General features: G+C 39.8%; 1 protein-coding gene across 1 annotated transcript; it reads left to right on the forward strand.

The window, feature by feature from the left end:
• Positions 1–14,214: 14,214 nt before the first annotated feature.
• Positions 14,215–14,564, forward strand: LOC119876172 (40S ribosomal protein S21). Its single transcript, XM_038533758.1, has one exon. The coding sequence runs from the start codon at positions 14,261–14,263 to the stop codon at positions 14,510–14,512; it is 252 nt and encodes an 83-aa protein (XP_038389686.1). The 5' UTR covers positions 14,215–14,260; the 3' UTR covers positions 14,513–14,564.
• Positions 14,565–15,074: the final 510 nt, after the last annotated feature.

The following is a 15,074-nucleotide window of genomic DNA, read 5'->3' on the forward strand; positions in this document are numbered from 1 at the left end:
CATAAGTGACCACAGGAAACCACTGGAAGAACCAACCAGCTTGCCTGGGCCAAATTGCTGGCCCACAGAATTGTGAGGAAATAAAATGTTGTAAGCCACTACATTTTAGAGGAGTTTGTAATCTACAAGGTACTACAAAGACTTATATTTAGATAGAGTCATAAGTCTAATATGACTATAATGAGATAAATGTAATACTAAATAGCATCTGCTTATCACTTTATATATAACACATATTCACTGTGATTATTTTATTTGGCCCCATGACTTTCTAAATTCTTATTGCATTTTTTGTTGTTCATTTGTCTCCTTCCATATTGTAGTCCTAAATAACTAAGTACAGTGTATGATAAAGTAAAAGTACTCAATGGGCCACTGAGCAGAATCACAGATATGTACTAACCTTCAATAAAATACATTTATCATTTTTGGCAATAATTAGAAATACTTTTGGCAAATAATTTGAATAACTTGCAAGATAGTATTTGAGTTTATTTGGGTAATAAAAGAAAAATTGAATATTGTACTATACAGACTAAAAATATTTATCTATGTCAACACTCAGATATTTGATAAATTAGCTCTTAGCTACTCTGGTAAGGTGAAAAATATTCTCCCCCAAAGATATTCATAGACTAATCTTTGGTATCTATGAATGTTATTTATAAAAAAAAGCTTTTAATGATTAAGCTAAGGATGTTGATATGAGATGTCCCCAAATGCAGTGACATTTATCCTTATAAAAGAGAGGCTGTTGGAGATCTGAAAAACACAGAGGAGTAGGCTATGTGTACACAGAGTGAGTGAGGTTTGAAGACGCCAGCCTTGAAGATTGGAATGATGTGGCCACAGGCAAAGAAATCAGGCAGTAATCAGAATTGGGAAGAGGAAAGGAACAAGTTATCTTTTAGAATCTCTTGAGGGAGTATCTAGACCTCAATTCTGGAGAAGGGAAATTAACTTTGGACTTCTAGCCCCAATGACTATGAATGCAAATTTCTCTTGTTTAAATCTGCCAGATTTGGGTGATTTGTTATAGCAGCTGTAAAAAAACTAGTGGAATTCTAATCTATCAAAATAGTTAAGCAAATTTGGAATTATCTTCCAAATTTACATTAGAAAATTTCCAAAATAAATACAACTAATGACTCATTAATGTAAGTAAATACCTGGTGAACACAAAATGTTAATAACCTGGATTATCCACTGTTGTTTTAGTATTTATAAAAAAAGGTATTCGATGTCTTAGGTTCCATTTAAATGCCTGTTAATAAAAAGTTCTGAGTAGGTGATACATTCAGAGTGGTGAGTCCAGTGCCAGTTCAATTATAACCATGATATTATTACTATAGATTTTCAATTTTTTTCAATATTCAGTATTTTTAGTATGAGGGGAAGCAAAAATAAGATGTAAAGTTTTCATTGGGGGATTGACATTTATATTTGAAAAGTTTACTCTGGCTGGTATAAGGGAAATATTATATAGGAAAGAGTGGAATCTGGGAAAATAGGAGATTGTTACTGTATACCAGGTAAGGATGATTACATTTAATCAATATACCATGAGTATATTAGCCTCCAGCTGTTGAAAATTTGGGTGATTTCTGGTGTGGGGCTATTAATAAAGCTGCTATGCAGACTACTTAAAAATCTATTTGTGTTCTCTGTTTTCATTTGTCTTGGGTTAATAACCAGAAACAGAAATGGTAAGTCATAGGATAAGTGCATGTTTAATTTTTTTGGAAACTGCCATACAAATTTCCAAAGTATTATATTATTTCCTACTCCCCCTTCTTTTTCTGAGATTTCAATTAAAAAATCAATAATCACTATATATTTGTCCCAAAAGTCACACAAGCACAAGGTCTTTTTTTTTTTTTTTTTTTTCGGTTTCAACTTTTTTTTCTTTCTATACATTGGTTTGGATGGTCACTCCCTGATTTCAAGTTTATTGATCTTTAGTATTTTTAGTTATTTAGTTTTTATTGCATTTAAAGTTTTCTTCAGGGCCAATATCTGCTCTCTAGTAACTTCAGTGAACTTTTAAATTATTTAATGAATTAAATTATTCACTGGGAATTTCATGTATTCATAGTTTCCATTTCCCAATTGAATTTTTCTAGTTTTATTTTTTAAAAATTAAAATCTGATCATATTTTAATATTCTTTTTATATGCTAATTGCACCATATTGTCATTTCTGGACCTTTTTTATCATTTGGTATATCTCCTGGTTGTAAATCACATTTTCTTGCGTTTTTAAAACTTTGGTAATTCTGATTGCCTGTGGAACCTAATGAATGCTACATTTTTTTATGTCTAGATTTTGCAGTCTTCCTTAATAGAACATTGTGTTTTATCCCATTGTTCATTTATTTGCAGACATCACATATTTTTGATGCTAATGTTTATAGACTGTTGCAACAATTACATTGCCTCTACTTCAAGACTAGAACAGTATACTCCTAACCTAGGTTATTTCAGGGGTCTCTACTGATACCTATGGTGTTTCTAAGGGTCTCTTAACTCTGACTGCGTAGAACTCAAATATTTCTTACCATATATGAGCTCTGCTGCTTGTACAACTGAGAGTTACCCAACAATGATCCCTTGCCTAGTTTTGTGAAGTCTTAATGTCTGCATGCGCGGTGTTGTGTTGCGGTAAGAGCTGAATGGAACTCCTTTTTAGATCCCTGCAAGTCTTTCTCTCTCAACTACCTTTTTGTCTGGGATCTTGGATTACAGAACTTTCACCCCTATTTCCATTCTCTGACTTCTGAATTCTTCTTTATTGTGCTCTTGCCCCAAAAGTGTCTCTAAGCAGAAAACCTGGATAATTCAGGAGCCTACTTCATTTTGTTCTCCTGCCAGCAAGGATTAGTCTTGCTTCTTTTTTGTTCTCCCCTTAACTGAAAATAGTTATGTCTCACTTTTCTCTTGATTATGGTGGTTTGTGGTAGGAGGAGGACTCATCTGGTACCCCTACTCTATTGTAGCCAAAATAGCAAGGCTCCTAGCAAGACTCCTAGCTCTGGGAAAGGGTGGAAGGGGAGGTGGGAGGGGGGTGGGGGTGACTGGGTGACAGGCACTGAGGTGGGCACTTGACGGGGTGAGCACTGGGTGTTATTCTATATGTTGGCAAATTGAACACCAATAAAAATAAATTTATAAAAAATCTTATTGAAAAAAAAAGAGAAAAAAATAGCAAGGCTCTGAAGTAATGTTTTTGACCAAATAACAAAGAATGGATCCTGCAGGTGGGGAAAGGGTGAGTCTTAAATAGGATCCAGAAAGACTAATCCAGAAATCTTGAATACTTAAAAAACCAAACATATAATATTTTCTTTTTTTTTTCATATAATATTTTCTTATAATCCTCCTCAGTTGTCTTGTTTTGTTTTGTTTTGGAGGTGGGTCACATACTATTTCTTACCACAAGCCTTCTGACAGCAGAGCATCTCCTTTTTCACTTTCCCATTCAAATCCAGTATCAGATTGTGTAGCTCTCCATGTACTTACCCTATCTGCCCCTTTCTCTGCTTTTCATTGTGACTGTTTTAGCAAGGCTCTCCCATTACATCTTGACTAGAATATATACAATATTATCACTTGCTTTATTATTACACTAACAAAAAGCATGGCTTGAAAGTAACGACTTTAAATATGTTAGTCCATTCAGGCTGCCATAACAAAATGCCACAGATTGAGTGGCATAAAAAACAGAAGTTAAAAAAAAAAAAAAAAAAGAAGTTAATTTTCTCACAGTTCTAGGTGCATAAAAGTCCAGTCAGTTTAGTTTTTGGTGGGGGCTTGCCTCCTGGCTTATAATTCAGGTTCTTTCCTTACATGGCCTTTCCTAGATGCCTGTATGGATGAAATGGAGGGAGTTGTGGGAAGAGCCAGCTCTCAGGTGTGCCTCCTGATAAAGAGACTAATACATCAGGTCCATTAAGGCCTAATTTAACCTTAATTACTTCCTTAGTATCTCATCTCCAAATACAGGCAGATGGGGTGGGGGAGGGCTTCAACGTATGAATTAGGCAAGGGGAGGACATGGGGGTCATAATCAGTCTCTAATAGACTACTATTAAGATTTATAACACCATTAAAATATTTTTTAAAAAACTAATATAAAATATTAAGACTTTCAGTAATGGTTGTATATATGAAAAACAAAACCCAAAGTTTCTTTACAGTTTTCTTCACTGATTGGTGCATAACAAATCATCTTTTCCTGTAGATTTAGGACATGATGATATACTTTTCTTTTATTTTGCAAATCTATTAGGTATACACATACCCACATAGATATGAAAATATATAAAATTATAAGCATATTATATTAATTACATTCATTAGATACCAAATATGTAAAATCTATGTCTCTATATATCAGTACCAGAATAATAAACTGATTAGGCTATAACTTTCAGATAACATTGAGAGAAGTAGAAATTAAATTATCTTTTCATGTTTACAAAGTAAAGTCTCATAAATTGACATTCATAATCAGAATTATTTCCACATGTTTCTTGTTACCTGAGCTCTGTGATAGATTATTACTAAATGAATGTGATGGACTTCATCCGAGTTCTACATAATTTATCATTGCCTAAAAATTCAAGGACATGACTGGAGAAAATGCTGAGAATATAAAAATTGGGCATGTGATTATCAGGCATGGGTCTTATGTAGTATACCAGGAGAAATTTTAGAAAATAAAATTATATGTATGACAGAGCATTTTTTTAAATAAAAATTTGTAAAGCAGAGAAAAGAAAACATTAAGGAACTTAGAATACTATCTCATTGCACACATTAAATTCTAACCACTAGTTTAAGAGACTACAAACAAGAAGAAAGTACAGAAAATAACAATGAATATATCAGTAGAAATTTTCGTAAAATTTTATGTTAATTTCCACAGAATATATTAGAGTAAGGTCAGCTGAAGTTAAGAAGGAAATCATGATTAATCATAATAATTTATCCAAGAAGTAATAAATTTCACAAGTAAATTTTTTATTTTACAATCTTACCTTTCCACTTAAATCATTTGTGATAATTATAAAATCTACTATACTTACTTACTTACTATACTTACTATACCTGTAGCTAACGATATTTTTCATAAAGTGGTAATAATGTGATTTTACACAGCTAGGAGTATGAACCCCCAATATCTGTCTTACTTAAAAAATATATAAATAACATGTATGTATGTATGTTTATATATGATATACAGACAGAATGCGATTGTTAATAAATGCAACTGATGCTAATTAAATGTGTTCATTGCACAGAAGAAACTGATTACTCAACTTTCATGTACCTCCTTTAAGAAAGTGATGGATGATTTAGCTGAGAGCATTGTGTGAATTGTAACACCCTTCAAACCAGTGCTATCATTAAATTACTGTGTTTCAAATCTTGATCATTTTTGCAAACCTCCGCGGTCTTTTCCTCTTCATCCACCGCCACGTGACTCAGGGGGGAGCACGGCAGCTGCAGGGGCTCGGGGAGGGGCTGGGGGGGCGCAGGCCTGGCGCGGGGGGCCGCAGGGGCCGCCCCCCTTATTTCCCTGGCAACGCTTTTTGAATCTCCATCTCCCCCTGGGGGGCAGGGGTAAGAGGGAGGTGCACCCTGTGCAGGGGGGGCACCGGGGGGCAGGGGTAGAGGGAGGCGCGCCCTGTGCAGGGGGGGCACGGGGGTGGCAGGGGTGGAGGGAGGTGCGCCCTGTGCAGGGGGGGAGCCGCCGGGGGTAGGGGTGGAGGGAGGTGCGCCCTGTGCAGGGGGGGCACGGGGGGGGCAGGGGGGGAGGGAGGTGCGCCCTGTGCAGGGGGGGAGCCGCAGGGGGGCAGGGGTGGAGGGAGGTGCGCCCTGTGCAGGGGGGGCACCGGGGGGCAGGGGTGGAGGGAGGCGCGCCCTGTACGGGGGGGGGCACCGGGGGACAGGGGTGGAGGGAGGTGCGCCCTGTGCAGGGGGGGAGCCGCAGGGGGGCAGGGGTGGAGGGAGGTGCGCCCTGTGCAGGGGGGGCACCGGGGGGCAGGGGTGGAGGGAGGTGCGCCCTGTGCAGGGGGGGAGCCGGAGGGGGGCAGGGGTGGAGGGAGGTGCGCCCTGTGCAGGGGGGGAGCCGCAGGGGGGCAGGGGTGGAGGGAGGTGCGCCCTGTGCAGGGGGGGCACGGGGGGCAGGGGTGGAGGGAGGCGCCCCTCTGTTAGGGGCGCGGGCGCAGGTGCCTCAGGCCGCAGGACCTGCCCCCGACGCGCGGGGCCTGCAGGGCGGTGCCAGGGCGCCCGGTGTCAGCCTGACCTCGCGGTCCCGGGGACCCGGGTCCGAGCCCAGCCCCCCGCGGAGCCCCGAGCGGGGTGGGGGCCCGGGGGGGGGACCCGGGGGGACCCGTGTGCCCGGGGGCGGGGCGGGCACAAGGCCCGGGAGGAGCCCGGCGGCCGGCGGAGGGGCCGGGCTGACCTGGTGGCCTCGGGCACCTGCCGGGGCCCAGGGCTCGGGGACTGGGCGAGGGCGCAGCGGGACCCCGGCCTCCTGCCTGCTGCGGGCTCAGCCCCCCCCCCCCCAAAGCCGGGCCTTGCTGGTTCCCTGCGAGGAGCCCCGTGCCCCAGGTCAGGGGGCGCAGGTGCGCTGGGCGGGACAGACCCGGAGCTTCCATGGGCCTGGATTTCGTCCACCGCCCGCGTAGCCACGCGCCGCCTTCTCAGAGCTGCAGATCTGTCAGGTTCTCTGCCTTGGGGCCGCAGGGGATCGACTCAGAATGAGTAGCGGCGACACCGAAGCAGCCTGTCATGGAGACATTGATTGGATGTGCCACTTTTTAAAATTATTATTATTTTTTTTATGTCATTGAACTGTTGCACTGTAACAGCTTCTCTGTGTCTTTCCTGACCTCAACGTGCTTGAAAACATCGTTTCTCGTCCCACATGCCCCCCTCTGTCCACCAGGATTGATCCCAACAGACTGTAGCTTAAAAGAAAGGACAGAAATGTTTGTACTCCGGTTGCTAGTCAGCCAATGCTGAGATTTCCTTGTCCTATTTTCTTGTGTTGCTTACACATAGACCCACACGTACACCTGTTCTTGCTTTTGATAAAGATCTATGGCAATCTCATATTCAAAAGTATCTATGATTTTTTTTCAAAAATATGATTTTTTCTTCAAAAGTATCTATGAGTTAAAGAAGAAGAGCCGTTTTCCTCGTACTGTCACATAACATGACTTACGTATATATAATATTTTCCAAAACCACGCAGCGTCAAAGAGATGATGCGCTAAATTTCCTACCTCACGTCTGTTTCCTGTTAGGAAACTGTGTGCTTTGCCCTTGAACTAGGCCCTCCAGACCCCAGCCACCAGGGCACAGCATGTCCCCTTGACGGCCAGGCCCTCCAGCTGTGACCAACCCATGAGACCACATTCCCATGCAGATTGCTGCAGGGTTGGGAACAGACTAAAGCCATGAACAAAGCTATTCTAAGGCTTTTGTCCAAATTAAAAAAAAAAAAAAAAAAAAAAAAAAAAAGAAAGAAAAAGAAAACAAAAGAAATAAAGAAAAAAAGAAAAGAAAGGAAAGAAAGGAAAGAAAAAAAAGAAAAGAAAGAAGAAAAGAAAGGAAAGGAAAGAAGGAAAGTCAAAAGAAAAAAAAAAGAGAAGTAAAAAGTAAAAAGAAAAAAAGCAAAGAAAAAGAACAAAGAGAAAGAAAAAAGAAAAGAAAAGAAAAGAAGAAAAGAAAAAAGAAAAGAAAAAGTGTTCTTGGGTTCTACATGGTATGACCTCAGAAGCAGCTGAGCCCCGTAGTCACCATGGGGTATGAGATGACCTGCTCATGGGACCAACACAGGAAGGCCAAGCAGAGAGAGAGAGAGAGAGAGAGAGAACCAGGGCTGAATCTCGATGCCATTTTTGAAGCTAGAGATGCCTTTTAGATTTTTTGTTTTAGGAGCCCACGAATTTCCTAGTTTGCTAAAAAAGATTATGCATTGGGTTTTTAGGACTTTTCTGTAGGTGAAGAAATTTTAGATTAACCGCGGGAAGTGATTTGTCCTTTGTCAAACAGTGACAGCGTTTGTAACTAGACTTTTGTCTCTTTAGAGCTTTCTCAGCTGCTGGTTCTCAATAAGGGTTTTAGTTGCGTGACGGGAAAAATGTTGTATATGCGAAAGTTAATGTCCCCTCTGTAGTAGACCATGAACACGATCAAAGAGTTGTTTTATGAAACCCACTGTTGTCTGCTCCATTTTGTCTTATTATTTTGCTAAAAGAGTGATCGATTTGGAGTTCCATGTGATTAGGAATAAAGTTATATGGAATCTGAACTTCACTTTATTAAATTATGGTTGCTTAAGATACTACAGAAAGTTGGGTTTTGTTTGCTGGTTTGTTTATCCTTTGAAATTGTTCAACATTTTAACCAGAGAGAGGGAGAGACACTCAAGTGTTCTTGGTACTAATGACAGCTATCCAGTTATGTCCTACCTTGAGGTAAATCAGTTAACAGGTTTGGATTTCCGTATTTGTATGGAAAATCCGAAAAAATGATTGGATTATCTATAATCGATTTTGCAGTGTTATTAAGGTTAGTGTTAAAACCAGCATGTTATTAAGACCGTGCACAGCGTTACCACGCACCATGTTGCTATTTCAGAGCGCTCAGAAACTGGACAGGTGTTATTTGGCCTCTGATGGAGGACCTTTAACAGATCCTAGCCAACCCTTAACAGTTTGGAAAGTTTATATAGAATTTACGATTTTGTACCGTGTAAAGAAAAAAAAAATTAAGAATGTGGAACTCTGGCTTCAGTGGAGCAGCATGACCATATGTGAAAAATTAACCGCAGCTAAATAGCAGATGTGCCATTTAGTCAGGGCCTGCGTTCTGGGTCACGCTTCACACACACTCCTATTTTTTGGAACTTACTGATTATTAATAGCGTGTGAAGAGTGGCCCTTTTTCAGCCCCAGCATTTTACCAGCTTACTTTATTGCCCGGATCCTGAGGGCATTTGGATTCGTGACCCTATAGATATGCATTGACAAATATGGACATAGATATTCGTGACCCTATAGATATGCATTGACAAATATGGACAAGCTCTTGCTCATGAACGCAAGAGCCAGGCACGCCGTTGCAAAATTATATTCCAAGTAGGGGTTTGAGCAACTTTGAGCATTGAAACTGTGCGCCGAGCAGCATGCATGGTGGCTGCAGGGCCTAATGAGGTGATCAGTGGGCGACACTGATGCAGAGCTGCTTACCGGTCAGAAAAGCAGATGTATTTGCCAGCAAGCGGTGTGGGCAGAACAATGCCCTGGGGACAGGGGGGCACTATAGTACGTGACGTAAACTATGGGGAAATCACAGCGACAAAAGAGACCTGCTGTGGTGTAGAAGACGGAGATTAAGCTGAACACAAAATTATATGTATGATTTGATTGCAACTGTGTTTAACGTACTCCACTAAGACTGTGGCAAAACCACAAAAGTAAAGGATTCGGGTCTCTTTGGATTTTTGTTCCTTATTTTAATTTTCTTTTTTAAAATTTTATTTATTTATTCATGAGAGACAGAGAGAGGTAGAGACACAGGCAGAGGGAGAAGCAGCTCCCTGCGGGGAGCCCGATGCAGGATTCGATCCTGGGACCCCGGGGTCACGCCATGGGCCCAAGGCTGATGCTCAATCGCTGAGCCACCCAGGTGCCCCTCCTTATTTTAAATTTTATTTAATATTCTCTATTTTGTGATAAAAGGGATCAAATGAAAAATAGAAAGTAGGCCATCTTATTTGAGAATAGCCATCTTTATATTGCTGAAGTATAATATCTCAATGAGTTTCATTTATTTATTATATAGAATATTGTAGACCTACTATGTCATAACCTGATCAAACATTCATGACTCAATATGAAAAATATTAAAATATTATCAGGGTGACTTATGTTTCAGAACAGTATTTTCCAAAAGTTTTTATACATGAATTGCACAATAAAATTGTCATCTTTTCAGTTTAAAAATATGAACATTTGCGCATCCATTTGTAAATCCAAATTATAAACTTGCCTTGCAGTTAATTTATCTATGAAGTATTTGTAATACCTAACCTTTGTTTTCTCAAGTCTAAAACCGTGTATCAGCAGATCCCATCGTTTATTGATATTTGTAGACCATTGTTCTAGAACCAGAGGACCTACCATGCAAAGGCATGTGCAAAACTTAGAAATCTCCCTGAGAAACACAGGTATAATGAAGAAATTGCAAGGAAAGTATCAAGGATTCCATGGTGTAATACAAAGTCTAAATCATTTATGGGGTGGTATTTGAGAAGGCAAATAAATAAGACATTTTTTATTCATTGAAGCTCATGATCATTTCCAAGATCGTTACAAGAGAAATGAAAATGTTATCATGTGTATTACTGTTAAATGATAACATCAGTGATGTGGGATAGGTTGTGAACCCTGCTATTTATTTATTTGTTTATTTATTTAAAGATTTTATTTAATTATCCATGAGAGACACCCAGAGAGAGGCAGAGACACAGGCAGAGGGAGAAGCAGGCTCCAGGCAGGGAGCCGGACGTGAGACTCGATTCCAGGACCCCGGGTCACGTCCTGAACCAAAGGCAGCTGTTCAACCACTGAGCCACCCAGGAGTCCCTGTTCTGAGGCATTTTAAGCAAGAACCCGAGAGACATTTGGATACATGGCCTTTGTTTTAATTGCACAACTCCAAGTTTACAAAGAAGCCTGCGCTTGCTTCTGCATTGGCCTGGGGAGTCTGGAGGATATAAATGAGCACTGGGCTCATACCTGGGAGTCTGCCAGTATTCTGCTCAACAAACATTTATTGTTTTACTTTTAATCACGGACACATTGATTCTAAGATATTCAGTTGTCCATTGTCGCTTAGTTTCCAATTTTGTCAAATTTTCAAACATCTGATTCAGATTTCATGTGCTAAAAAATGTTACTGCATCTACTGTACATCACTGTTATTCTGTTTACAGGCAGACTATTCTTTTTAGCTGAAAATAGTTTATATTCAGATGTAACATAGGCATGTGAAGGACTATGAGGAACGTCGATACCTCCTGCAGTAGATGTGGATTAGGGACCAGTTTAGTATTCTTAGAAAACTGAGAGGTCAAGAAGAGTAAAGGGGAAAATAAATAAATAAATTAATTAATTAAAAAAAAAAAAAAAGAGGAAAGGGGATGTAGATTCCAAGAAAGCCAGGGTTTCATTTCCTAATCAAGGAAGCAGAAGGGAAAAGGGAACTTCTTAGAAGATCAAGGCAGTGGATCACTGGAGAGGGGAGGTAAGGGCTTTGAGGGGTGTGTGTGTGTGTGTGTGTGTGTGTGTGTGTGTGTGTGTCCAGGCTCGACAGTAAGTGTGCACTGACATCCAGTCAGTTCTAGGTTCCATGCTATGCACTGGCAGGGCTCCAATTCATTTACAAGCATTTCATCACAGAGGCTGCTCAGGGGTCCTGCTCAGGGCTGACATTCTTGGTATGTCTTCAAGTGCAAGTTGTGTTAAATTATTTACCAATTTATTTCTGTTCCCTTTATAAACTCCGCATGTAGATAATCTGGTGTTTGTTTAAGTGACCGCCCGGGACCCGAAGCTTAATTGGAAGAGAATTATGTATGAACTGGCCTGATTTTGATAGTAGAAATGCTCTGCACTTGACAATAGCGATGGTAAATAGGATTGCAGGAGTCAAGACCTAAGAACATCAGCACCTAGGACTTCAAAGTTCCGTTAAGCAATAGGAATATTAAATTCTACTCCAGTCAGAGTTTTCTGTTCATCGTTCATAACTGTATATATCACGCCGAAAAATTGGTCACCGGTAAATTATATCGTAAAACATGCAGAAAGCGATTCTTCAAAATAGTTTTAGTATTGAAATATAGACAAAATATTTACAGCAATTGGAAAGGCTGTATATACCATGCACGCATGGCATTTTAAATAAAATAAATACCATGCATCTATTTATAAATTATCAACTTGCATTGCAGTTAATTTAAATATGAAATAGTAATAAAACTTAATCCTTTCTTAAGATTACATGTGAATAGAAAATTTAATAATTTTGTGGGGTTTTTCGTTTTGTTTTGTTTCTATTTATAGACCGCAGTTCTAAAATCCAGAAGACCTATGATGGGAAAGATACATAAGCAGCTTAGGATCCGGCTGGGGAAGGCAGTTACGATCTCTTAATGCAGAATTGAGATCCGTAGGAGGAACTGAAGGCAGTGGTGGCGGATGGACTTGATAAGAAGATGAACATTTTCCTGGGCACGCTTCTTAGGCTTGGCTTACCATCTCTGCCCCTTTGTTGCCCCCGTCCATCTCTTTAAACCCTTACTTCTCATAGGAATGATTCATTCTCAGATGCCCCCATCATCTTCCCTTTGGACTGGGTTCAACTCTTGATATATTTATACCATTCTTTAAAACAAGAACTCTGTTAACCTCAGTGAGATTTGTGAAAGAAATCATGTATTTTAATCTCTTCTGCAAGACATAGCTCCCCTCTCATTTGTGTAAGTTGAAAAGTTATCATTTTCACAGACTTACCTATTCAATGTCCCTTAACATCAACCTCATTTAGTGAATGGAAAATAAATGGATTGTACATTGGCCTTTGATCTGGTTCCTCAGGATTTTAGGGAAGGCTGATCATTCTATCAGAGATTGTTCCTGAACAAATGGTGACATATGGATTTGTCAGTAAGAGCACACCTTTCCAGGTGTTTTCTTTACAATTAATTGTAAAGAATATATTTTTCAATATATTTTTCAAGAATATAATTTACAATTAATATTATAGAATATATTTTCTATGCAATCTCATGAAATAATACTTTGGTATTTTGAAAACAAATTGTTGAGATTTTTCATCATGAGTGATCATGTATTACTTTGTCTTTGTCTTTTATTCTTTTAATATGTTGTATTAGGCTTACTTTTAGGGTAGAAACCAATCTTGGATTTCTAGGGTTAAATCCAAAAGTATGAAGTCCTTAGACAGTCCCAGCAATTCCCACATTCTTACATACATCTAACACAGAAAATATATAGAAATACAATGTCAAACAATGTGCACAGGATGATTCTTATACAGAAGTGTAAATATAAAAATCTGTATTTCACCAACCTCACTTTGCCACCCCTCACTATCTCATGTACAATGTAACTTTTCTTTAGTGATATTCAAATGATTTCATAAAATGCACTTCTACTAGGCTGAAGAGACACATTACTTTTCTAGGTATTTTTTTCCAAATATGACATGAGATAGTAAAAAAATATAAAATGATTTCAAGACATGATCATATCTTTTTATTCACAGCAGCACTCTGAATCTAGCATTTTTACATTGCTGAATTGAGGTCGAATATTAAGAGATGATGTACCAAAGTGGCATGTTCATCATTCTAAATTAACTCAATAATAAATTGGAATACATTTGGAGAAGGTAATAGAATAAGTGGTAAATACTCCAGTTTCACTCTTGTATAAGATGGCCTTTGTTCTATATTTAATCATAACTTTAGATATTTATCCGTTTTCAATACCACCATCATTTTCCCTTTCAAGGAAAAAAAAAAGTATGATGTAAAATAAAGTTCTGACTTCTTAGCATAAAAGAATGAACCCCATTCTTTTAGGTATTAAAAATTTGTAATAAGGCATTAAAAATATGTAATATTGCAATATTATAACATGTAATATGGCACAAAATGTAAATAGCAAGAGAAATAGAATTTGCAAGATACGTTAGTGGAATTTTGTGAAATCAGTTCTGCAAGGAAATTGAGTTGATGTCATTGCTGATTTGCTTGGTTACCAACCCTGTGGACTTCTGAAGTATTAAAGTGCTTGGAAGCCAAGCATCATCAGCTAAAGGATTCATGATCGAGGAGCAGAGTTGTTCCTTGGTTGATTTTAAGTTACACCAAATACCAAGTTCTAAGGGATAAAAAGCAGAGAGTAGCTAAATTCTGGGAGGATGAATATTTTCAAGTCTACCTGGGTTGAGGAAAGCTTCCATTACTACACTGCTTAAGAGAAGCCAGAATTTACAAGACTCGAAGGAGTAACTAGGGACTGATTCTTTCTCTAGTAGACAAGAATGGAGGAAGGAGGTAAGTAAACTGGAAGCAAAAGGGATGGTTTAAAATATAACTCTGGGCTTTCTGCGCTGGAGCTCGTGGTGGCGGCAGCAGGTGCGCCCTCGACATGCAGAACGACGCCGGCGAGTTCGTGGACCTGTACGTGCCGCGGAAATGCTCCGCCAGCAACCGCATCATCGGCGCCAAGGACCACGCGTCCATCCAGATGAACGTGGCCGAGGTTGACAAGGTGACCGGCAGGTTCAACGGGCAGTTCAAGACCTACGCTATCTGCGGGGCCATTCGCAGGATGGGCGAGTCTGATGACTCCATCCTCCGGCTGGCCAAGGCCGACGGCATCGTTTCAAAGAACTTCTGACGGGAGAAGACCACGGATGGGGGACATTTGTCATAAATAAACAGTAAAACCCCCCCCCAAAAAAAAAATAACTCTGGGAGCGGAGTAAACTATGAGGTATTAAGGAGATTGAAGAAAAAAGAAGAAAAGATTGAAAAAGATTGAGTGTGATCAAGTATGCAAATCAAAGATCCTCTAAAGGTATTAGCTGTAAGGCTGATTTTTTCCCCTTATGTTTCAACAGGGGTTGTTAATTAGACACTGTTTTGGTTCCCACTCCTCATACATCATGATATTTGGGAAACGTAACCTTTTAATCATGATTTATTTAAGCCTCCATTAGATAAGTGTTTAGCTTGTAAATGGGTGTCATGGTAATGGCGCAGAACCTAGTTTCTAATCCTGAGGATTCTTGCCAGAGAATTGAGGAAAGAAAGACTATCCCCCCCACCCCAGTAATCCTTGAGCCAGAGATACCAGCAAAAGAATCTCCCCAAAACAAGGACCATAGGCTTATTCAACACTCAATATTCTAAAAATGGTAGAACTCATGACACCGGGATTGCTGAGATAAGCATCCCAA

Source organism: Canis lupus, chromosome 4, assembly GCF_011100685.1.
Source record: "Canis lupus familiaris isolate Mischka breed German Shepherd chromosome 4, alternate assembly UU_Cfam_GSD_1.0, whole genome shotgun sequence".
Lineage (NCBI taxonomy): Eukaryota > Metazoa > Chordata > Mammalia > Carnivora > Canidae > Canis > Canis lupus.

What these genes read in the sequence shown, in the direction of transcription:
- LOC119876172 (XM_038533758.1), top strand. Translation starts at nt 14,261, where the DNA reads ATGCAGAACGACGCCGGCGAGTTCGTGGACCTGTACGTGCCGCGGAAA.